The sequence below is a fragment of the Anabas testudineus genome, chromosome 9, assembly GCF_900324465.2.
Source record: "Anabas testudineus chromosome 9, fAnaTes1.2, whole genome shotgun sequence".
Classification (NCBI taxonomy): Eukaryota; Metazoa; Chordata; class Actinopteri; order Anabantiformes; family Anabantidae; genus Anabas; species Anabas testudineus.
Window position 1 is genome coordinate 6839180 of NC_046618.1, and position 26556 is coordinate 6865735.

The 26556-nt window shown below is 43.3% G+C and overlaps 1 protein-coding gene across 1 annotated transcript in view; it reads right to left on the minus strand.

Annotated features, from left to right (window-relative positions):
* Nucleotides 1–414: 414 nt before the first annotated feature.
* lmx1bb (LIM homeobox transcription factor 1, beta b) overlaps nt 415–26556 on the minus strand; it is a 55382-nt gene continuing 29240 nt past the window's right edge. The window contains exons 8-13 of the mRNA XM_026343745.1: nt 6113–6345; nt 3910–4085; nt 3319–3396; nt 2868–2934; nt 1760–1921; nt 415–607 (exon numbers count right to left, since the gene is read on the minus strand). Coding sequence (XP_026199530.1) covers nt 450–607; nt 1760–1921; nt 2868–2934; nt 3319–3396; nt 3910–4085; nt 6113–6345 — 874 coding nt within the window. The 3' untranslated portion in view covers nt 415–449. The remainder of the gene's footprint in view (nt 608–1759; nt 1922–2867; nt 2935–3318; nt 3397–3909; nt 4086–6112; nt 6346–26556) is intronic.

Below are 26556 nucleotides of genomic sequence, written 5' to 3' on the forward strand. Positions count from 1 at the left end.
TGGAAGTCCATGTAGTGTAAAGAAGAAACAGTCCAAACACCACATCTTAACCGTGAGGGGGAGGAAGGGGGCTTACAAAAACTGATCATGCACTGTATAAACTCACTGTGTTATTTGGTTTGAGAGTGTGTAATCAGTGGCTTTAGCATCTACTTGTTTTTTGAATTGAACAAAGAAGAGTAATAGTTCCTGTGACAGATAAGTAATCCTACCAAATAACCTCTAACAATAAGATCTTTTTCCCCAGGACTCTTCACTGTCCTACAACAAGTGGTTTTACTATCTTTGAGTAAGCTTCCGCACATAACCAGGAGCTACTTCAAGGAGGTGTTTCGTCTGTCATGTCCGTGTTAGTGTAGAAACTCCTGGCCATCGCGCTTCAGGTCGAGATGGGCAGTTTATTCGGTGCTGATGTTTTTTTTTTTTTTTACTTTCTTCACTCTTCTCTTTCATGATGCAAAATAAGAGTTCTGCATGGAGTAGAGGCGGTCGATGGGGTTCCCTACACGGGCCTGCATGGAGTTGACGTCCGACGATGCCATGAAGCAGTCGCTGAGGCTGGTTAAAGACGTGTCGCTGTCTATGTCATGGAACGCAGAATCGTTACCTGTGGGGAGAGCGTGCGGAGATAGGCGTCAGGATTCAGCGGCACAGGCGTCATTCAAAAAAAAAAAAAAAAAGTAACAACATCCCACTCTGACGTGGAAATCAGCGCAATCTTGTATTTGATATTTATAGCAGCGTTGGGAAATCATAATTACTAATAGTCACTTTGAGAAATTGCTGTTGTGTGTCATCACAATTGTGAGAACTGTTTTGTTAGATATCATCAAAGCTCACTTTTTGCTGCCCTCGCTGGGACAATTGCGGTCTGTGAGGGAGCATGTAAACAAGGGGCATCCTCCTAAAAGATCTGGTTAATAGCAACTGTTTACGCCTTTCATAAAACCTCAACATGTTATTTCTCTGGAGGGAATAGTTAACTTTATTACACTCTGGATCTTAATGATAGTGTTGCACAAAATGGGGACAGTGTTTTGAGACATATCTTTTAATGCCTTGCCAATATTGTTCTTTTCCCCAAACCAAAGGAGAGTGATGAGACTGGGGATTTGGGTTCTTACTACCGAGAAGAACTAAATGGAGGCAAATTATAAGGAAGTTATGAACTTCAGGAAATGGTCCCTCTGGGGCTTGTTGAGGACATCACTCAGAAATGTGTTATTCCAGTTACATCCTGTGGACTAATACTTGATTGACTGTTGCTTCTTCCCTCTCAGTGTTTGCATTTTTAATTCTTTCCTGTATCACACAGAAATCAGAGACTCGCTGTTTTTCCCATTCTGATTCATGAGCTCACGCAGTCCTCGATCACTGCCTGCGCTGCACTTTATCTCGAGCTGTCCGCGTCGACCACATGTTTTTACCACCATTGGAAAACATCATCAGTAACAGGGCATGTCTCAGAACCCGGAGGCGGAGAGTTAAAACCATATTAAACAGATTTGAAAATGAACATCAAAACCCAATAGCTTATGAGAATGCTTGTGTTATCTCATGTGGGAGGAGAAGCTGCTCGTTCTTCTCTGTGAGCGGATTGAATCGGGGGTGGGGGGGCTGTGGCCTGAACACATGCCTCACACTGGGGAGCTATGAGGTTGATCAAGGGACAGGCATGTGTGTGTGTTTTGAAAGCAGGAGTGGGTTGTTGGGGAGACTGGTAGTAGTGGAAGAGGGCTGGGAGTTTGTGGATGCTCACCATATGGGTTCATGTGGTCCCCGGGCATCTGTGGGGGGGTGAGCCCCTGCTGGAACGGGTCTGTGCTGTAACCGTTCTGATCCATGGCGACCAGCTGCTGCTGTGGCGGAGCCAGCGGTGTGAAGGAGTTCATCATCCCCTCCATGCGATTGGACATCACCTCTGCAAAAGCAAACAGGGAACACGGTTAGAGAAAATGTAGAGTAACAAGAAGAGTCCGCAGAAAGTAGTTACAGCCACACACAATGTTCTCGCCAAACAGAAACAGAACAGAAAGGTGTGGCCGAACAGGGAAAACCCACAGATGAAAGCATTAGTGGTGACATGTTTCTTCCTTGTACAGTTCCTTAAATAATACCTGGGAATTTGACCTGAATCTGAGTTTCAGTTTTGCCACAAACCCTAAATGGACTGTGGTGCTTGTGTGAGAGCTGCAGGAACCTCCAACTACCTGTGTAGTCGTCTTTCCAGTGGTTTCCACCACAGTTTGCTTCCCAAACACTGCTCCCAGCTAACTGAGTTTTGAAAGGGACACAGATCTGTTGTGGCGTCTTCACTGGAGCCCATCCCCCCCAGAGCTTCCCTTTGCGTTGACATTAATTCTGTTTGGCTTCTCAACTGAAATTCCCACTCACTTTCCTGAAGTGTTCCTGTTTACACTCTGTCTTGTAAACTCTTTGTACACACGGACACACATAACAGGAATATCTCATTATTCGTGACTCATAATAACTCAAATGCTTTTTAGTTTTAAAGGTTCAACTGACTTAAATAGGATCTACGGCTTCTGGCTCATTGGAAGTTTCTGACTGAGAGTTTCCACATCACACTTCAGTAAGGTGCACACTAGTTGGAGGTTTGATGCCACAAAATGGTGCTCGTATGTATCTTAAAATGAGATTTTGAGTCCAGATAATGTGAATGTGTCCATGTGACTGAAACATAAGCAAAACACATTTCTGCGTGGAGGGGGGGGGGTCTTTAAAATGTAGCAAATGTTACAGGAAAAATGTGAAACGCAGTAAATATCCAGCTAAAAAATTCCCAGACATAAGACTTTGAGACAATGAGCCTCCATTGTGTCTGCAGGGTATTTACAGTGTCGTACCTTGGCCAAGTCTCTGAGAATTCTGTTGTTCTTGTTGTTGCTGCTGTCTTCTTGCCAACTTCTTCATCTGAAACGAAGGAGTCAAAGTTGTGAGGAACTCCCAAAACTAACATGCGCTCTTTAATTTAAAAAGGATGCTCCTCGCTGTTCACCCTCGAATGAACTGCGTAAAATCTGTATCTGAGTGCACTTCATTGTCAAGTATCAAAGGTTTTCACAAGATAATCATCAGAAAAGAGGAGGGCGTAGACATTTAATGCAAGAGTGAGCTAGATTTGCAACTCCTCCTGCTTTTTTTTTTGCTTTTTTTTTTTGTACATTTGTGAAAGGAATGCAGCGATAAGTTTAACACACATAGTTGTGCTGATTTATTAGCTGGACTCTGAGATGGAACAAGGCTGTTGTGTGCGGACGCAAGATTGAATTTGTCCTGCGTCAGCTGCTCTCTCACCTTGGCTCTCTGGTTCTGAAACCACACCTGGACCACCCGAACACTGAGTCCTGTCTCTGCAGCCAGCGTCTCCCTCACCTGAAAACAGCCAGGCAGAAGATTTTGAGTGTCGCCATAGAAAACCGAACCCCTTCACAGCACCCTGAAATACTTTGGCTCTTTAACGTATCTGCCACATTTCCCAACAGGCACGCCGCCTCTTGATTTGCTTTGATTTCAGTCAGCGTTGAATAAATGCAGCGGTCTTTTTGGCTTCTTCAAAGCCTTGGACCGGCTGCAGAGCCTGTTTTAGGGCCCAGGCTATGGAGGCAGTTCTCCTATCTCAGTATGACATTTGGTGCAGGCGGACTGCGTTACACCAGCCCGCCTCAGTTAATGCAGAACAGAAAGCTGCTGGCCACTTCAAAGCTCCGCTCTGAGGTGGGGAAGATTTTTTTAATTTGAGAATTTTATTTGTGAAACTACTGTAGGGCTCGTGGTTGCTGTTTAAGTATCCATGTGCCATTACTCCTAATGCAGACCAGGGAATATTTCAAACATTGCTCAACTTTCTTCAGACTGTCGTAAGAAATCCTTCAAGTGTTCTCTTACCTTTCTGCAGGGTTTCGAGGACACCTCAAAGGAGGCCTTGAAGGCCCGTCTCTGTTGAGTGGTCAGGATGGTTCGCGGTCTTTTGGGCCTCCTGGGATCCTTCCCATCATCCCCCTTCCCCTGGCCTCCTATGCCTTTCTCTGGCTTGATGTCCAACTCCTCATCATCACTTTTTTCTGCAGAGAGAATCATTTTTCTGTATCATCAGCACAAGCTTGAACCGACTACACCCTTTTAGTCAGTGACAGTCTGCTGATAAATATATTTTTGTTCTTCCCTGTTCCTGGAGATTCACACACCACAAGTGCATAATCAAAGGAGACACATGTGTTTTTGATACTTTGTTATCAATTTATTACTAAAGGAAAAGGCCACATGTACGATTAGACTTACAGAAGTCTACAGCTCTTGCTTGGAGAGCACATTGAAATATGCACATCTGTCATTGAACTGGACACTGTGTCACTAGTAATTTATGGCACTCAGCTTTGTCTGATTTACACTAAATCAATCTCTGATAAGAACAGTACACCGAGTGAAACATGAAAAAGGCAACATGAGTACATAATGGAAATGTATCTCCCATGACACAACAAGAGAATGCAACTTTCCTGATCTAAGAATAACGGCAAAATCTATATTGGGTTGCCAGGTTTTTCCTAGCAGCAGCAGCAGGAGCAGTTTTGGGTAGTGAATGGGTCTTTTTTATGCTCCTACCATAGACAGGACCACTTTGACATATCACTTGGTTTAATTAGATTTCTGAGATAAATTTGCAGGTTTATTGTTTAGAATAAAATCAACAAGCCATTTCTTGCTATCACAAACTATAACCACGTATTCAGCAATTTAGCATAACTACTGATTAATTAACAAGTAGGCTTATATTTTGTAATGTTTTTTAATGATCATGGATGTTTTTGTGCTACAGAGAGCATGAGAACAATGTGAGCCATACCCTACGTCTAGCTGTTACTTTTGGTAAATGAATAAAATACATTTTCTTTAATTCCTTTTTCATTTCAATGTTAAAACAGGTAAAACTGGGTGAATTAAATAAATGAGAAATGACAAATAGTTTTGAAATATGTCAATTCAGGAAAAGCAGTGGTTGCATTTCGCAGTGACCCATGCATTTTAATATCAACTACCGCAAAGGCACCGAAGCCATGCACACGGAGCTTAAAAAATAAATGAATGAATATAAAAAACTCTGTATTTTGTTCTATGTGAGGATGAAAACAAGTGTTTCCAAATCAGAGCCAGCAGCGCCGCTAATGAACACTAATGATTTTGGGGTCTGCGTGGAGAAGCACACACGCACGCAAGCGCGATGGCTCAGTGTCTCCTGTCATCTGGTTCTGATATGTATCTACATTACTCCTACATTTCATCTGCCACATGCCGAGGTTAACCTCTGTTCATGTCAACATTTTGTCCATCTTGAAATTTGGAGACGTGCACAAAAGACACGGCTGTGAGATACACTGGGACACCAGCGAACGGGGAAGACACAGAGCAAATATTCCCACAAGTTGACAAAAGTTGACACAGGCACAGATGTATTTGACAAATTCTCCGCTTTTGTGCGTGCTTAAATGTGAGCCAGATGGTAGTGAACAGCGAGGCTTGGCGAGATGCCTCATTGTGTGTGGAGGCTATAGGCGAGCAACACTGGAGCTGATAAGAGTGGAGGCTCAGGCATTCTGCAGAGAGGTCCCAAATCCCTCTGTCACTCATCATGATACAGTGATTTAATTCTTTCCAGCACCAGATCCTGCCCACGCATGGAGAGCCATTAATTTGAGGTGGCTTGGCTTCGTCCTGTTTCCACTTCCTACTGTATCATAAACCTATGCCCCCTGCTTGAATTAGAATGCTACAAAATCAGCCAATGAAAACTGCAGATGGAGCCATGTAAGAAGTTTTTGCTGCCTTTGCTGCATGCAAGATCCTTAAAGAAATCTCAGCAGTCCTAGCAAACAATTTGGCAACTAGTTTAGAGAGTATAGATTGTTTTGTTTAGTAATGTTAATAAAGAAATAAAACTCGTAATTTTCTGTTTAAATCCATCACGGAGGTCGTCTATGTTGACTATCAGCGCAGTGAAACAGAGCATACAGAATCCAACACCCTGGTGCCATATGATGGTAGCACCACGGTGCTGTTCTCACCCTTATGTGAGAGGGTGCAGAGAGCTCACCTGAGTCTGAGTCATCCGGGCTGACTGAGCTGAGCAAGTCCTTCTCCCTCTCGTAGTCGATCTTGCACAGTAGCTGACCCTCCTTCAGGACAAACTCATCGCCCTTCCTCAGCTGGCGGTCGCACACGCAGCAGCAGAAGCAGTTGAGGTGGTAGACGCACTCCAGAGCACGCATCACAAATTCTGTGGGGGCGATTTTCTCCATGCAGCCGCTGCACTTGGTCGCAAACAACCTACAGAATGAGAACAAAGGATGAGTTGACAGTGTACTTTACTGCGTAAAGCGACAATATGCAGCCTGACAAAGAAAAAACAGAGCATTCATTAAAATTTCAATTAATAATAAATACAATCATACATTATCGACGTTTACACTAAGTTTAAATATTTTAATTTCCAGTTGTGGCCGCAGTGCCGGTTTCTAGAAAATTGTTTTAAAATGATACTGAGGGTGAAACAACACATTCTCTCACAAATTTAAAGTAGTAGTTGTAATGAAAAGTGTGTTAACACACTCAGAGGTTTTGCTGACACAACCTTTCTTGGTCTGGTTTGACCAGTAGTTTATGCTGGCTAATGTTAGCTAATCTTATGTTGTTATTGTTGTGCACCTCACTTTACTGTCATTGGTTTTTGATTAAGAGTCAAGTTGTCAAGTGAGCTCAGACATGGACACCCAAACCCCCTCACAAATCTAAAAAAGAGGCTGGATCACCAAACCCTGATGATCCCAATCAAGCCTTTGCTAGAAATTTCCATATTTCTTTCATATCCACAATAATCTCTATGCATCAGATACCATATGATTCATTGGGCTTTCCTCTAGTCTGTTCATATCTCATCTGACTGTCTAATATCATGCCTCTATGGCACAAGACTGCCTCTATCACAATTTCCTAGACAACATCTCCATCTTCTTTTGTATCCTTTCAGGAAGATGGTTGCATTGTTTTATTGGTCACTGAGAGGCATTTAATTCATCCTCTGTTGTTCAGAAGAAGCCACATTAAATGGAGCAAGGAGGTAGGGAGTGTGGTTGATCATGTCCAGCCGTAAAGCTGGATTTATTAGTGGCCTCTTTGTTTGCCCTGGTCTGGAAGACAGCTGGCAACCGCCTATCTATTTGTGGTGAACATCTATTTCATTGTGCAAGGCAGGGAGAGGAGCAATTGACATCATCCGCTGGTTTGTTACAGGGATGAGCGAGAGCGATGAATATAATGTGTAAATATGAGAGGAGGAAAACCAAAGAATGGTTTTGTTATGCTAATGAAGTTGTAGGGGCTGATTGAGTACTGATAGGCCGTGTGTGCATGCGTGTGTTCACACGTGTAAGCGCATGTGTGTGAGCAGCTGTATGCATGCCGGAAACAAGATAGTGTGCTTTTTGTTGTTGTCTGTGCAGCCGCCTAAAATAATTACAGTGCAACAGATCACAAGACCGCCGTCAACAATGCTACACTTCACGTTATTTTAATTACACATCACATTAGCTGAAAGGTTATTTTAGTACTCTGATCCACTATAAAAAACTGCAACCTGTATCTGGAAACTAAAGCATCTTATTTTCTTATCATGGAGCAGCAAAACAACAGAGATATCAGAGCTGGCCCTCTCAGAGTTCATAAAATCCTTTAATCTTTCATTTATTACAATAAGTTAAGAAGATTATTATTCAACTATGGAAAAACCTCAAGGATAATCCCTTGAAAAAGAAATTTTGGCATGTGTCTCAAACGAGCAGGATTCTCGTTTAAGCGACCTGCCAACCTGGATCTTCTTAAAAAAAAACAAAAACAAACAAACAAACAAAAAAAAGTTTGGTCACTGAAAAATAAAATGCGGTAGCAATGCTTTAGAAAAAATAAATTAAAAAAAGGAACTCTTATATCCGACTCATGTCTGCAAAGATAAACTGAATATGCAGGGAGATCCAAGTTTCTAGAGGGTTTAGTGTGTTACATGCAGGGATCAGGGAAAGGAGGTGATGAATCTGTCAAGACAAGTTCCCAGCTCTAAATCTAATGTTTAGCTAATGATCGCTGGCTTAAGCTAAGAAAGAGAGCGAAGAGTTGAGGAAATGACTTGTTAGCACGGTTTTGATACATCCAGGACTCTGCATTCACCTACGACCGCTCTCTCAGATCTTCTCATCTAGATGAAAACATTCTCATTCAACCCTCTTTCCTTTCTTCTTTCTCCTCGCTGAGTCTAATCTTGTAAGCCATTATTTTTCTATTTCCCCTCTCTGTCACTTTGCATTATTTTTGCTGCTGTAATTCCTATTCGTCCCTTCTGGAATCTTCCTGTCCTGCTTTGTCCTTGGGTCTAATCCGGACTTTCTGCCTGTTTTCAGTCCCCGGTCCCCATTCTCAGCAGGGTTCAGATGGAATAGCCATGCATGACGCCCCTTCTATGGCAACCACACCTCCACAGGAAGGCAACGGCGACTTTTCGGATGGGCAGAGAAGGCCTTTGAGAATCTGGCAGCAGAAGTAAATCCTTCTCTAAGGAACAAGGAGAATTAGCAGGGAGCAGTGGACTAGGGATTTAACCCTACCCCTCTCCTTTGAAAGGCACAGTCAGTCCCACTCCTGCGGCTAGCCACAATCAAACAGAGGAGGAGTGGGGAGGTGGCAGTGGGGAGAGGAGAACACAAACTCCCTGAATGACACAAGCAGTGGATTGTGGAGGAGCCTAATCCCACTTTAATACCTTTCCAAGTTCAGCTGCTAAAGAATGCTCTTTAAAACAACACCACTGTGTGAGCAGTGAAGGTTGACCAGGGGGAGGCACGCCATTCAACCTCCCCAACATTACCTGATTAGTGGTTTGAGGACCAGGCCGGTGGGCCAGCGTGCCAACGGAGGGTGAGATGTAAATGATGATTTTATATATAGAAAACCACATCAAGGGGAGCTGCTGATAACATGAGCTGACGCGGAGACTTCTACTGGGATATTAAAGATATCAAAGAGCTGTATGTGTGAGTGGAATCAGACTTAAAGTGATTTCGCTGATCATTTACCACTTTCTGCTTCTACTAGATCCCAGTGACCCCTCGCACTACATGTATTCACAGAAAATCCACTTTCTGGACATTAAGCTGCTTGGTAAGATGACTCCCAGTGTAACAGAGGATGGCCGATCAGCACCTCTTAAGCTAGTCTGTTTATAAAAGACACCACAAAGACAACCACCAGCATGGCAACCCATGTCCTAGCTCTCGCTGTCCCTCCTCCCACACCTGAGCGCACAGCTAAAGTGATGAGACCCTCCTGTGCGGATCAATGGCCGCATCTCAAGCATAGAGAACTGTCAATATTTACCCAAGCCTCCCCAGAACCGGACTCATAAATGGAAAAAAGAGCCCATCTCAGCACATACCTCTCTCCCAGAGGAATCATTAGGTCCCTCTTTTTCAATCCTGTGTCCACATACCTGTAAATCCCTTGTCTGTTCTTCCTTGTGTTACCTACGACTGTCTCTCTCTCCCTGTTACAGATTATCACCCTGCTGAGGCTTGTAATGCTACCAAGAAAAAAAGGGAGAAAGAAATAGACCACAGAACAAAAAAGAGCATTATGAAGAAGACAAAAGCCAACAGGGACTGACGGTTATTTTGTCTGATGAACACTTCAGCTGAGCCAAGTGCAGCTGAGAGATTTTGGCCTCTCTCTGCTCTTCCTCTTCCCCCTTTTTTCCAGACACTTTCGAGAACTATGCACTCTCCCTTTGAACAGATTACAGGCAACTTAAAGTGTGACAACATCTTAAGCTCTCACCACATGTTGCCAATGATTTCCCAGCTACAGACATTACATTTAATGCTTCTGCCGCAGTGATAAGCATCGGGAGGACTGGGCGGGATAAAAGAAACCCAAAAGAATAGTAGAGAATAGGTGGAGGGGAATGGGGAGGGGAGTGAGGAGCGGCTTGTAGGGCTTGATAATCATGCTACATTTAGCAACATGTGCAACGCTCTCACCTATTCCCCTTTTACTACGGAACGACACTCAAAGAAATACCATAACAATTTAGGGAAGAATAGCCTGGGCTATTATGTCACCACATCCCTTCAAAGTCAGAAGGGATGAGGATTATCCAGGCAGCAGCTGCAAGCTATTACTGTGAAGATGGGCTCTGCTGTTTGGGCAGGAAACCTGTGGCCGTGCCAATCACAGCCAAGGTGAGAGATGAGGCCTGGGAGGCAGGTCAGACAAGGGCCTCCGGTCGGGATGAAGGGGACGTGGTGCAGTCAGTCAACCGTGTGCGATCGATATTTCCCACTGTTTTAGTGGCCACCACTAGGATAGGGCTGCGAGTTTGTGGGTTAGTGAGGTTTCTTTTTTTGGCTTTGGGCAGATGTTTGACGTGTTGGGAAAAACACTTTCTATCATTCCACTCTCATATCTGTCAGCTAAATACGGCTAGCTGGTTAGCTTACTTTAGATAATAGGCTGATTACAAGGAAACTGTAAAGTAATAGTTTAAGATTTGAGGATATTCTCTTGTTTGTTTTCTTGCATTATGAAGTTAGAATCCTACCAGCTTTTTCTGCTCGGTAGTATAAGAGCAGTCAGTTAGCTTAGCTTAGCATAACAATACAATGGAAACACTTTGGTTTTGTGTTAGTGCCACGGTTGGACTGAGCACTAACATACCAGTAGTCTGGCTTTAACATTTACCAATTTACCAAACATGCACTACGAGTGTTGTTATTCTTATAATCTCACTAACCACACAAAAGCCGTATTTCTTAAAGTGTCAGACTATTGCTTTCAATTTTTTCACCTTGCAGAGAACTGTTCAACCAAATGTCTGTATTTAGCGAATAACGAAGTTGGTGCCGCACATCTCGGGTGGACTCTTCTTGTGTTTGCTGTCTGGAAGGACAACAAACGGATCTGTCTCAGAGAGGCAGCGCAGGTCTCCAAACTGTTGAACAGCCACTTCCCAGCTCCTCATGAGACACGCCTTACTATGTGAAAATTGGTTCTAAGCAGGAGAATCAAAAGCTTCAGCTGAAGAGGAAAACATTTGATGCCCAGATGTTTCGCTCCACACGGACGAACGAAGGCAAACCTTTTCAACTGTGTTTCAGCATAATGAAAATGACTTTGTTATGTATGGTCCTGTTGTCCTGAAAATAGCAACCTGAATTCAGCTAATACAACTACTTGGTTACCTGCAGAGGGACTGATGATAAAGGTAGATTGCAAACAACAGGGTGGGTTCGCATGTGTAAATAAAACTAGAAACCCATGTCCCGATTCATACTTTCTCTGTGAAAAGGAGGTTAAAACAAACTTCCAGTATGCATGAGTAGTAAAGTGCAAAAAAAAAAAAAAAAAAAAAGTGGTAGTGATAATGCTGCCTCCATAAATGATCTTAGTAGCTGACCTTGTTTTACAGTATCAGCATTTCTCTTTGGAGCATAGATTCATGGACAGTAATGAAGCCAAATAAAAAGTGCCATCCTTCTGCTCCCAAGGGCCAGCTCCAGTGAGCTCTAAAAGCTGCTTAATCACCATCCCATGCTTACTACATTAGCATAATAATGGCCTTTAAATTGAGGCTCTTTGTTTTTTAATTAAACTCCCAGCAGGTAAAAGTAAAACACATTAACGGGAGATGTGTACACCACTAATGGCCCAAAGGTGCCTTCTTCATCACACAGCTCTGGCCATAGGGTCCTGCTTGTTCCTTGTGCTGAAGCGTAGCACCGGCTGCGTTCGAGCTCGCAGGGGAGGGATGAGACAAGCTGATTGCATTTGGCATAGCCAAGATAATAGCAGAGACGTGTTCGTGTATGCATACGCACCTGCCCTACATCTCAGAGGGAACACACTTGGTAATAGCTGCTGAACAGACCTAGAGTAAATCCGTAAGAAGACGCTGGCTACAGTTAGTCTGCAGTGAATCCCACACATCCGCTATTGTTAAAATAAATATGACCACTTAATTTTCGATGGCAGCGTGAATTTGCAGTACTCAAGATGTGTCCCAGGCATATCAGTAGATAATGCTACTCTGCACAGCTGCAAAAAGAAATCCTAACCCCTCAGTCGTTATTCAAATGATGTCATTCCAGGGGCTGTGTGTTTAACAGATTACAACACTCGAAATACAGTTTAGCAGGGGGCTGGTGTTTATTGTGTATTCTAACTGTCTGCTAAAGCCTTAAAAACATGCAAATACAGTGAATGTACATTTCACAACTTTTCATCTGGACTACCTTAAAGCATGTTGCTATGATGTAATTATGTTACTCAGAGGATAAGATGGGATGTAACACATGCTGATATCAAACTGTATGAGATATATGTAAAAGCAAAATATATATACGACTTCACATAACACTACAAAAAGTCAATATGGTGTGTTCATACAAAGCTCTAAATGCAACAGTGGTATGCTGAGAACTGTCCTGCAGCTTCGAGCACCCCAGTGTCTCTTCTTCACATGTATCTGCTAATGAGCCACTGGGAAAACAGCATGGAAATAATCCTCTCCAGCCACACAGGTAGAACAAAGCTCATGGAGTGAAAAGGACAGTGTATTGGGCAGCAGAGAAGGCTAAGTACACATCTAAATACAAGAGTAAGCAGGCAGGCACACACGATGCTGTTTGGACAGCTGGTGTTCCTCAGTATGTAAAATGAGTGCAACATCGGGTTTAGGCTCAGTTTTTAGAGCACAGAACAAACAATATGGCTGCATATGTTGCACAACAACATCAGTGCTGGAAATTATCACTGTAAAGATGTACGGGCTTTTCCCATTTCAGCTTTTCTGCTTCACATTTTTACCTGTTTTATAGTCCTGTTTATCCTTAAACAGAGGACTGTGAATTAGAAGATGATTATAAAGTGCTTTGCCTGCATTTCATCCCCACAGTGAACTGTCTGTAAGGGCCGTCACTGCCAGGGATGTGACATCTTTACAACATGAGGAAGGAAAATAACCAAGCTCTGCACAGCTCCTATTAAAATCCCGAGCACTCATTTGATATATTTTTTTTATAATTCTATGGGTGTCCGTTTGTCTGTCCCTTCCATGCTAATCTGTGTGAGGTGGCGCAGAGCCCACCATTAAAGTCTTCGCCCGCTTGTCGAGCCACTGCGAGCGATTGCCGCTTCTCAAAGAGCTGGGAGAGCAGAGAGAGTGATGACTACAATAAGTGTAATGGCTATCACATGTTATAGAGCTGTGGCTGACTGTAACTGCCCGCAGATACAGGTGGTGTATTTTTCTTATTTTATTTATTTTTTTTATGAGAGGTCGACTCGGAGGGTTCACTACAAATCATAAAGCTTGATTCACTTCTGGATAAATAAAAACCATGACGTCCACTCAAGTAACAGTAAGTCCTCAATGAGCAGATCAAATCACGAAAGGAAAAAGTAGGAGAAGTTTTGAACTATGCTAAAATGCTTTACTGTTTTATTGGGCCAAGATAAATGGACTCCTCTTACAGATCCAGCACTGGAATGGTTAAAAAACAACATTTGGATTGGAGGGCTTTATAATTACTATTGACCCAGAGGTTCTGGGTCTAAGAAATAAAACAAACAGTAATATGAGGTGTTCTAAAGCACAAGTCTGCAAATATGCAAAGACAGGGTCTGGTGGAGAGCATCACGCTTTGGCTTCTTTTCTCCGCTCCTAATCTGTGGGCCTACACAATATTAAGACGGCTTTGGAGCCACTTGTGACCCAGCTGTGCACTAATGAAAAATTCCACAGCTCTGTGCAGAGGCCAATGGAGCTTGACCCTTTTCCACCCTGAACCAAGCAATGTGCATCTTGAGGAGTTTACCAGGGCTAAAAGATACTGGATTAATATATATAAAGGAGAAAGAGAGACAATCTGGGAAAGGGTGAAAAGAAAGCACTTGTGTGTTTCCCTCGTCTTTTCTTCCTCCAATCTTTAGTATATTGGTGTGAAGTAAAGTGTTTGCCCAGGTTTTAATGGGGAGAGATGATCTGCAGATCATTGTGATCGAGGCTGGTTGTATGAGAGGGGCTCTGTTTACTTAACAGAGATCCAGTCTAAGCCCAAAATTAGTTTGGAGGCAGAGAATGTGAGGCAACCAGGAATTAGACGTTGTTCACAAGATCCGGATTCATGTGTTTGCGATCCTGCTGCCCTTGATTCTCTGTCTCCGTGTCTTAACCAAGACAAAAGTCAGGGCTATAGAAGCAGACATCAAAAGAACACCAAGCCCAGAATGGACAAGGATATACAGTATGCAATAATACACCACGTTAACCAATCAGATAAGTCAATAAGCAGGAGAAGTTTTTCTAAGGATGTATATGTTTTGGTCTAGTCTGTCTTTCATTACCTTCTCCATTTTTTTTTTGCCATTTATTTATCCGAACTAAAACATAATTTAAAGAGCCCTTAGATCAGCCACCCACTCTTCTCCTTTTGTTGCTAACAGATACAGAGCCATGCAGATAACATCTAGGAAAAATAGCAAGGAAATTGAGTGAAAAACAGATTCAAAAAGCAAGTGAAAAAAATTGTAATGGATGAAAAGAATAAATATGTATGGTATTGTAAGATATTCAACCCCATATTGATGAGAATTTGAAAAATAGGCAATGTGGTAGGACACGTCAATCAAGCCAGATCGATACAGGCAGGAAAACCTTAACCGTCAACTTAAATTTCCATCAGAACAAACGATAACCCAGCTCTCGAGGAGCATCCAAATCACAGATGCTCTCAAATTGCTGCATACTTTAAAATCTCAGTCCACCTATAGCATCCTTGCGAGAATACACTGAGGAGGTAAATAAGGGGTGAATGGGTTGGGGAGGGGGGGAGCGAAATGAAAAAGGAAAAGCAAATGAAAAATAAACACTGTTATTGAAAGACAGGATGCTCTAAGACCCAGGACCAGGGATTACCATTCAGATTAGCATTCAAATAATATATTTGAATTTCTGATCAGCAACCCTCTTCAAAGAGCTAAATCCTAAGATTAGCAGGTGTTATGCTAAAAAGCTGTGTTTTTTTGTCGGGAACGTAGCTACACTAGCCAAACAAATATGTCTTTGAGTGTGAAGGGCTGGCATGGATGTATGGCTGTAACCATGGCAACTGACTGGTAGTTAGGAGCCTTGGAGAGGGATGCAGTGTTGGAATGTGTCAAACAGACAGAGGGGCGCACACACACCGCAGAGCAAACCAAAAACCTGCTGTTTCACTAAAGACCATCAGCTACATTATTGAGACCACCTACAAATTCCAGAGATCCTTGGGTTGGGAGGGAAAGAAAGGTCATTTTGAATCATCATCATTATTATTTTTTTTTTAATACATTCTTTCCCAATTGGTTTGATTTAAGAGGGCCCGGCTGAGGGAGTCAAACATAAAAGTGATGAATTTATATTAGAAGAATATTATTTTATCTACCAGGGGTCACCTAGTTTTGTCAGATTCAATGAAACTGAGGTAGGGAGGTTTAAAAATACAGCAAGCAGCGTTCACATCTGCCAGGACACAGCAGACACGTTGTTAAGTAATCCAACTAAATTTATTACAATTTATTTTCTCTTTTATGTGTAGTTTCTAACAGTGCAGCAATATTTATTTCTAATTTCTGCTACTTGGAGGTTTTGTTTTTTCAACCCCTTGAACTATAATGACCCAATTTCATATATTCACAAGCTCACAAGACCAATAATCCTTGTATTTGAAAGCTGTAGAAATAAATAGTTTTATCATTTTATGTATTGTGTCATTTTCACCGGTTGCATCATTTCCTCTATTAAAAATGACCATTGGTAAAATGAGACTAAACACATTAATAATCACTATATCTAAGTCGAAATCAGAGAAACTTTGCTTTTATGTGTTTTCTATGTGTGTGTTTACACATGCTAACAGGTTTGAGGTCTATAATACTGTGTATCAGCCTGAAAAAACATCAACATACACATAACATACATAACATATTTAGATAATGTCATCATTGTTATCTGTTCCATACAATCCACACAAGGTGCAAATAAATCTCAAGGAACAATAAATGAATTGTCTGGACTCGTTGCGACCTGTGTTGTGTATATACCTGTTTGTGTGTTGAATCTTGAAAGGGAAATTCTCTCTCCATCGCAGCAGCTAATGTTACTGCAAAACAACATTTTTTTTTTTTTTATGTCTCAAAGTATTCAAGCATTTATTTTGCCCCAGGAGTTGTCTGAAGCTCTTTCTCTCTACTTTCCTCTCTTTCCCACACAACCTCACACACACTGAGCATTTGTCTGTCATGCAGTTGGCAGTGTGTAAAATCTCATCTCTCCAGCTGGAAGAGAACAGGTTCGACAAAATTCCCTGTTCTCCACGTGGAGCCTTTGAGGCACAGAAAGGAATGGTGAAGCATGGTACAGCACGTCTGGTCTCTCCACAAACCAACTGACAGTGTATCTGCATGGCCCTGCGGCACTTACCTCGAGTCAACTCAGTGGTCTTACCGCAGCCCTTTAGTGACTGCATTATGACCCCTAACAGAGCACTGACACTTTGTTTTCCCTTTGCTTTAGTTCAGGACTCACTAAATTGACACTGTATTGTTACTGAAGCACACAGAGATACAGGTGCCTGATTCATGCATACAAGGCCTGCTTAAATGGCCTGATATGAATTCTCAGGAGAGTGCGATGTGGCGGCAGCTGTAGTTATGCATATTTGGCTGTGAACAGGGGCCAGTCCCACCGGTGTCTCGCCACACATTGTGCACATGATTGGGCTGATATGGATCCTTATTTGTCTTCAGATGCAATGACAATGTCTGCCGCTGCAGAGACGCCCATGGTCAGCCCTCTCGGCAAGGAAAAGGGTTTGCATTCACCCACCAATTTTACACTCTCTTTGGGTCCAGGAGTGTCTTTGTGTGCCGGGGAGCAGCCCATTCTCTCTGGTTGTCTGAAGAAAGCAGCTGTTTCTATAATGCTGTGGCAGCACTTTATGTTGCAGAATGATAAATGAAGGGGAAGTGGTAGAGCTGAGGTGCAGCTGAAGTGCACACACGCAGAAACAATGGCATAGGAGGGTCTGCGCTCTACATGGATATGCTCTCTACGCCTCTCTCTTTCAGCCTCTGCCTCTCTGTTGCACACACATGCTCTCTCTGCAGGTTAGACTCCTGGAGCTCACCCATAGCCAGAGGTTATGTGAGCGTGTTGAAGCACGGGTGGGGGTGGGGTTAACAGACTGACACGTCCCACCAGTCTATGTGCGGACCCGGGGGAATGAGAGGTTGTGGTCTCTGTCCCACCAGGGAACTGTCGATCCTCTGTCCTCGGGGCAGTCATCTTCCTTTCTACCAGCAACCTAATGACAGAGCCCCGAGGCCTCATCACTCCACCCCCACCAACCACTGCCACCCTCCTCCCGGCTTCACGCTCTTCTCTTCCCGTTGTCCTACCCAGGTGCCTGTCAGAGGGGCGTCTGCTCTGCGACTGGTGAAGCGGTCCACATAAAGCCCCCCTCCCCTCCTGCCGTGCCTCCTCTCTATGGCCCCGGGCTCAGCCTTTCATTTTCAAGTGGCGCAGGCCAGCTCTGCACCAGCCTGGGCCCTCGGCCTGCAGCCTGCTCTATTGTTTGGCCTCAGAGAAAGACTATTATTTCAACTCAATTTACTGTGAGTAAACACTGAGTGATAAGGCCCCCTGTCCTATCCCTCACTCACACACACACACACACACACTTCTTTGATCCCTCCCTCCCTGACCACGGGCTGTAATATACACTGCCAACAAATCACTGCTCTCAGCCCATTGCTATCACTGGCTTTAGAATGGAGCTTACTAATTCACTTTCTAACACAGATCAGAGGACAGGCCTCATGTGTTTCAGAATATGGCTCCACCACTGAGCAGCATTTAAAGGGCTTGTGGCCCTATGGTAGACTGTTATAAATTTGAAGCAACAGCATTCTCACATCATTACCACAGTATTCACATGCTAAAACTGCAATAATCACGTATAAATATGCAAAGATATAAACTGTGCAACAGATCTGCGACAGTTTATTAAAACAGAGAATTCCAATAATTTTTGGCGTCAGTAATATCAAAGATGAGCCGTATGATGAATGGCCTGTCGCCTCCGATAGATCAGATGAGCCCAGAATAATCATGATGGTAGCTTTTTGTGTTTCATACACAATAGACGCTGAGTGACTCACAGCTGCAGGAATAAGACAATGTGGCCAAGAGTATAGTTAACAGCATTTAGGACTTGGATGCAGCCAAAGCAGAAGACATGACTGAAGTGGAATTCTTCGCAGATAGAGGTGATACAATAGTTTTTAGTCTGTAGAGCCTCTTTTATTTAAGAAAAGCCCCACAAACTGTTATTTTCTGTTTTTAATTTTGTTCTTCACCATAGAAAAACCCTCAATCCCTCTTCAGCGTGAGGAACTGTACTATGTCTTAATTATACAGAATTATCAGCCAGCTTTAAATAGCAGTCGTTTGCACTGTCTCCACCTTATGCGGCTAATATAATTATTCGGGAGCATACTTCATCTTAGGCAGAAAGAGGCTGACACAGTAGCACAAACTAATGTGATAAAAGCTTTGCATATCACAGCTTGATTCAAAGATTTTAAAGGTAAGTGTTTATGACAAGGTAATAATGCCTCATGCAAAAGGCTGGCCTGTAAATTGGTTAGTTAGGGCATGATGGATGAGGGGGAGCCTAACCTTATTTCCAATAGAGCCTCTTGATTTCTAGAGCTGAGGATAATGAATTTGATTTAATTACGCTATCCCTCATCTAATTAAGAGTGGGAGAAATCTGACCCTGTGTGTAGTCTTAAAACAGACACTAGTTTGAACCATATGGACACATCCAGGCTAAAACTGCACAGTATCTATTTTGAAAGAATTGAATGCTTTGGTAATGAGTCATCGCATTAGCCACAATTCCGATCCATCCATCCAATCCATCAGTTAATGAATAACAAAAATGTAATCAATTAAAAATATGATTATTGTGTGAAATAAAAACAAACTACCATCCCCATTAAGAACCGAGTTGAAAAGATGGAACTGGGGATTATGCAATACCTATAATGGTCCAATTAAAGTAGTGATTCATCATCGGATTATTAATGAAGCTTGTGAGGGTCCTCTGCAGTATTGGTAATGGGCTGGTTGGCCTATCTCCCCCTAAACCCTGTGGGTACACCTGCTCCTTACACTGCCAAGGTAATCTCTTTAAAGGCCAAGGAGATCCAGCCCACCAGGACCCCAAAGGCTCCCTTGCGACGCTCCCGCCGCTTGCTCCACTCCATGCTTCACCTCACAGGCTTGACAACTCTCATTAAGGCTCCAACTTTTCTAAGCCTCACCTTGGAGGAAAAAAAACAAAACAAAAAAGAAACAACTCTGTGAACTTCATCATTCTGACAGCCCCGGGTGTTGTATTTGTCATCCTCCGACTAACTGGACGTCCTCGCGAGAGCTGCGAAACCGAGGAGAAATTATGTTAAGTCTGACTTGTCCTGAGCGAGGTAGCTGAAGCCAGTTCCGATTCACTTTGGGCTCTGACGACGTCCGTGGGTATGGGCAGATAAAATATCTCTCATCACCGATTATTACTGCATATGCTAGAAGTCCTTACAATAGTTGTCATTGACAGACTATCTCTTTGTGCCTGTTGCAAGCTGAAGAACCAGCTCACAATACACAACCACACAGATGCTTAGGTAGCCAACACACTGCAGATCCAATTACCTGTAATACACACTTCAGTTTATCTCACACCCAGTCATTATCTAAATTGCCGACATATTATTAGGGAACCTGCCTGAGAATTTTGTGCGTTTCTCTTTGTCTTCTAATAGGGCCCAAAGGGAGTGTTGTTTTGTACATAACCCTCTGTGGGCTCTAAAGGAATGGGCTTTATAATCGTTTTCCAAAACAGAGGCATGCGGGAAGAACTGAACACTTCACCATTATGCACCAAACACAAACGTATCTGTCACAACACTGTGAGTGGTAGAATCAGGAGATTAATTATGTGATTGTAGAGGAAGAAGCCCAGCCCTCAGTCAGAGTGGTCCCTCATTACATTACTGCAGCCTCCAGAGGAACCCAATTGACTTCAGAGGCACCCGACTCCTCCGCAGAACATCTATGCTGATTGAGAAGTGGGACAACTATAAACGGTTGATTTTGCATAGTTTCAACAGTAGCGCTACTCTAGTGGAATTCCAGCAGGTCACAACTAAACCACTGAGGTGAAAAAAATGTGTTGCTGTAGTGATGTGCGAGTCAGTTTTACACCACTCTGGATCCCAACCTTAATAGGATTGTTTTTGAAATTCTCGTGTGAATTTTTGGATTTAATTGACACTTGTATGCTAAAAAGAAAGCATCTAAGGTTCCCTTTCTTACCTCCAAGATTATGCATTCCAGTGAAATCCAGTGAGGTCAGAAGAAATTCCTTCAAAACCATGGATAATCACGGTGCATTTTATTTGAAAGGAAAGTGCTTTTAAAAGGACTAGAGTGCGTTCCTTTTGACCACCAAAATTCCTCTTAAGATCGTAGATATTAAGGAAAAATAATCCTCTAAGAGGAGACAACCTCAAACTGCACTCACATGAGTTCAGTGTTTTTCTTCAGTGCATGTACAGTTGGTGTAAAGACCCTGATTCCTATCTTTCAGTCGCATGTTTTGTTTGATGTTGGCAGTTATTTAATGAGCAGACCAGCAATGAGACAGTCACAAACCCACAAAGGGACGAGTGAAGGCCAATCACACCTCACATCATTCAAATTGCGTCCATGCAAGTGAGCTGTGCTCTTGACACTGGACGCTCCTCGGAGAGCCATATTTGCAATTGCTGCAGCTGAAAATGTCTCATCCATAGGGACGCTCACAAGCAATAACACACTATATGAGAGACAGACAGCTAGATTGAATAGAGAGACACCTAGACAGGCAGAGATCAAGTCCAATCCTGCTCCCGTCATCTGGCTGTGCGTTTCGCAGGTCAAGCTTAGCTAATCTAATTCCTGGGCTTTCCCACAAAAAGCCAAGTGCCACTCAGGAGAAGTGGCAGGGATAGTGAGAGAGAGAGGGGTTGGGAAGTGGAGAGGGCTGCTGCTGCTGCTAGTGGTGGGCTTGAATAATTATGAACCAGGGAGCTTAACCTTCTGTGGAGTTAATTTGAAGAGCACTGGGGATAGGGGAGTGGGACTCTTTATTTCCCTGGGGTGCCCCTAATGCCATTGTGAGGGAATGGAGAGATCAGGACATGCAGCAATATCGTGTCTGTTAGCCACCATATGACGAGCTGACCCCAGAGCCGCTCTCACAATCACACCTGCCGTCATCAGGGATAATTTGTTAAACATATCAATAGTGCTCTGCTGGCCTTTTCTCTGCCACACTGGACCATTGATTCAGCCGCTGTGCTGAGTGACAACACCCGACCCCCTTGACTTGAAACCCTCTCCACCAACAGACACATCGAATCACTGGGCTGCGCTTGCTTTTTCACAAAATGTAGCCAAGATAAAAGTTGGACGATAACTAAAGCACCAGAGCAAATAAATCAATCAATTTAATATCTGCTGGCACTCGTATAACAATTTAATGTCAATCTGTAAATTTATTGCACCTACTAAAAGCCTATTTACACACGCAACATTTTTTTGTCTCCACCAGCCAGCCCACAAGCACATTAAGCAGGGAGAGACACAAACTAAAGGAGGAAGGAAGACAAAGAGGGATAGAGACACAATGTGAGCGTTAGATAAATCACAGCATGCAAAGAAATGATACTTTGCAGCCCTTGGCTTGGTGAGGGCGGCGAGCTGGAGTTCTTTTATTTGGAGTGGGGGGCCTCTGTCCCAAGCTCTCACCAGGAGAGTCTCCTGTCATGTTTGCAAGCATGGAGGTTGAGAGATTGGCTGGCTATCTGCTGGCGGCCTGGCAGAAAGAGCCTGTTGTGTGGCTGTGGCAGCAGCAGCCCATGGCAGCACAGACCTCAACATCTGGATCCAGTTTGCTGGGAGCACACTCAGACAGGCCTGACTCTGCCAAGGGGAATCTCAGCCCTTTGATTCCTACTCCCATGGCCCGCTCTAATTGTCATCCTTCATTTCTTAGTCAAAGGTGCAGGGATGAATCATAAACTATTACAGAGAAATGACATTTCCTGCTCCGAGAGAAATCCTCCTCAGTCTCGCTCCCCCTCTCATTTCAGCTGATAAGGACAATGAATTTTAAACCCGGCTGGAGTGCAAACATCTCTCATCCTCGCTTATATCATTAAGAGCTGGCTGAGAGGCTCTGTGTTCTTCTGAAACCACAAGTGATGCAAGAGGGGAAGGGCAAAACTTGCAGCTGATTTGATGACAGTACTCAATTAGAGAAGGGATTTTTGCTGTCAGGGACATCTTCACAAAATAAAAGCCCATGTTCAAACCGTGCTTAGCAACAGTAGCAATTGCAAGGATTACTGCAAATAAAAGCAACATGTTATTTGTGCATCTGTTAACACCACAGGGAGTTTTGAGCAAATCATCCGAAACAGTAATAGTCTAAAGTAGGAGTCTCGAAATTTATAGCTAATAGACAGAATTATAGCAGAGTTAAATATTTACAGAGAATCTTCAGATGGTTTTAAGTACTTTCTCACTGGAAATAAATCAGATTTGCTCCACAAGATAATTGTATTGCATTTCATTTCTGTTATCTAAAACCTCAAACTTAATCCACGCTGCAACTTTTAAATACCAGTTTAACCTTCTCATTCAAATCTGCGTCAACAAATAAATCCCGATGCTTCTCAATATGAATTCCTACAACTTATTTATATACCAGGAAAAGCCACAAAAGCAACGACTGATTGACCGAAGACGAGAATCACTTTTTAAACAGACGTCTTTTTCAGATGCCAATTTACCATCAGATGAAGGAAGAATCAATGTGACAGAAAAAAATATCTAACAATGTAATTTGCAGTTGCTGTCATCACCAGCAGCAGCCGAGTGTAGCTGATAACCGGGCCAGTAATGACAGCGATGTGTCTGTGCACAGCGTCAGGGCCAAGTGAGAACAGGTTTTGCACGGATAATAGAGGCAGAGCTACAGTACTTACTCTGCCTTTGATATTTCCTCTGTTTGTTTTGGAAACTCAGCGAGGTGTGAATATGTCCTGTGCTTGTTTGACTGTGGGATGTGCCCCGTTCATTACACCCTGAAGTGGAATCCTCTTCCTGCTTTCTGTGACATGCGGCAGCATCCGTCTGTCATTCCTCAGTCCTACCCTGTCTTTTGTCAGTAAAGGACGACATTGATGACAGATCAGTCATGTTTTAAGATGCATTTATGTTTTATCTGAAAGTGAGAGGAAGTAGACTTGTGGGATGACGTGCTTCAAAGCTCTATCTATGCTCTCAACCAAGACCAAGCTTTGTTGTCATGCGCTACTAACTGTACATTTGCAGAGAGCCTGAATGGTTCCTAAAGATGTGTCTCAGCCCCTTCTCTGTTACACTCCTTTGACTCTTCTTTTTATAGAGACCATCATTCACTCACCACTGGCTAGATGAGCCATTTTTCCTACTGAATGCTAAGCCTACCATCAGATTAAGCAGTCTCTGATTTCAGCACTAATTGTGCACGTCCACTTAAGAAGCTGACAGCCTGGCGAATGAGGAGGCTCGCAGGCCTCCACGGCACGACACTCATTCATCACAGCCTAACCGATTGCATCCCTCTGAAGGCTCAACACACTAACACCATTAGCTCTACTGCTGGGCATCTAACTAGCACATCACTCACACAGCTACATGCTAACAGCATTACAGCTAATGCTGCCCCTCTAACTAACACATCCGTCAAAGGGTTAGAAATCCTACGGCTCTACTGAAATACGTGGAACCACACTGTCTCTCTCGGAGACAATCACCCACATTATTTAGCCTCTGTTACTTTTGTTGCTCTGCTGCTAATACCCTCATTTGTCTCTGAAGATGCTGAGTGCCACTGAAAGAAAGTTGTTTTGATTCTGTTTTGTTCTGCCCACAACAGATCTGGGCGTATGTTTGAATACGCATGCCTCTGTAAGGGGGGCCATTCAAATCTGATTATGATTTCATATTTCACAAAGACAGTACACCACTAGGATGATTTTTAATTAGAACCAGAATCAGTAAAAAGAATGGGGCATGGAGACAATAAAATGAGGAATGCATTCATCCATGGGATGATTCTCTAGCTTTATTTAAGATCTGTGCCAATGTGCTAACAGCATTAATGAAGTTATAAAGAATTATGAGGGGAAATCAAATTTGCCTCGCCACTTGAGCGCCACTAAAATGCCAAACAATAAACTACCAGATTGCAAATTAGATCAGTAAAAATATCAAACACATTGCGGTGCAGGAAAATCCATAATTGCATTTAGTGCCTGGCCTCTCCTGGGGGAAGAGACACTAAAGATCATCAGCAGGCTACACAGGAGACGCTATTGACAGAGCGGTAAAAATCGACAGGCTAACTAAATAAACACTCCAGGCTCCATTAAATATTCAACGGGTGAGATTTGACAGTCTAGCATGCCTGCCTTTCCCCATCGCCTCCATTGGCTTCTCTCTGCAGCACATCTTCTCCCTGTCTCCCCTCCTCTTGCACACGCCCCCCCTCCCCTCTTCTCTTCCCCCTCCTCTCCCCTGTGACTCCTGACAGCAATAAATGATGCGGTGCCTGAGGGCGCTGCTCCAGTGGGAGACCTGGGAGGATAGAGCAGGAGAGCAAAAGAAATAAAGGGGAGACAGCCTATGACCAATGGCCATTAACCAAGGACTGAGACAGGGGCCTATGACATCCACTGACACCCCACCCCCTCAACACACTCTCATTCTCTCAGGCAGACTCACACACGCACATACACTGTTACAATCCTGGTCCACCACAGCCTCCTCTTTCCATTTTGTTGTTTATGTTCTAATACCACAAAGACAGCTGAGCCACAAAGATCCGTATATACAGAACAGTAGGAAGGTGGTTTCCTCTTTCCCCCTCCTAACTTAATCATAAACAAACGATTTGTCCTGTGTGTTTGAAACAAACCTGGCACCTAGAAAGAGGTGAAAAACCCCTCCACTCATACCATCTAAACTCCTGCGGCCCCTTGACAAGATCATATGCATTCATCTGCTGTGGCGAGCCAGGCGAGGTTATGCAAATGAGAGATGACAGTGTTATTGTGTGAGGAATATCAATGGAGTAATTACAGTTCCATGTCGGGCTATTGGCCCTCCGCTGCTGTGCCCAGCTAGCGCGCTTCATTTCTCAGCCTTCCTCTCAGGGGAGAGATGAGCGACGTGCTCTGGAGAGCAGAGCTAATAATGGCAGCTCAGATACAGGCAGGGCTTAGACGAGCCCCGGGGTCCTGAGCCGCAGACTGCTAAACGTTGTACGGGTCTCAGGAGAGCCCCCCAGCAAAGATGAAATGATTAAAAAACCACCCAACCTGACTGACAAGCTAACCGACCACCTATAACTCTTTGTGCGATGGGTCAAACCACCAGTGCTCGCTTCAATCATAACAGCAGGTGACCTTTTTGGACATTAGACGGGGGCCTGACAATGATTCTTAGTAGACAGTTTTAGAGAAAAAGAAGAGAATATGGCCAGATGAGAGGAAATGTTCCAGGCAGCCAACCAGCAGAAATGTACTCGCACACAGCTAAAAACTTTTCACAATGAATCAAACGGATTGAAGGGATTTATAAATCAAAAAAGTGACAAGAGATAGCTAAATAAAAAAAAAAAAAAAAACGATCCTGTCTGTACCTTCCTTCGTCGACACGGTTAGTTGGATCCTAATGATCTGGTCTGGCTTCTTCTCTGAGTCTTGGCAAGTGTCCAATGAGCAAACTCCTTTGGCATGTAAAGTGTCATCAAATTTAAAGCTCAAATTTGTTGGGGGTGTTCAACAAAACGCTCTGCTCAACGTGTGGAAGCAGCGGCTGCCTGTAACGTGTCAACTTTATCATCTTTTACATGTGAGGGATTGTCTAATAAATAAAAATGCTAAGAGGCCACAAGTTCACCTTGTGGGGAGAAGGCAACACGGAGAGAAACTTCAAAGAAGGAAGGCTGGTACAGACCCTGGAGCTGTGAATTAACATACCAAGAAAAAGGAATGTTTCTCCCACACACCTTAGCAAAGCAGCGACCTGATCACTTTCTCTTTTCACCAAAAAACAAACAACAAAAAGAGAAACCTGTAATTCTACAATTGAGTACTTGTTCATAATTAAGGAGAAAAACGTTTAAATTTCATCTACATCCAACAATAATGACCAAATGCTGAGATGTTCTATAAAGTTTTATCAAATTTAGAAAACATATAAAAATATGAGTGTGTTAATTTTTCTTTTCTTTTTTTTAG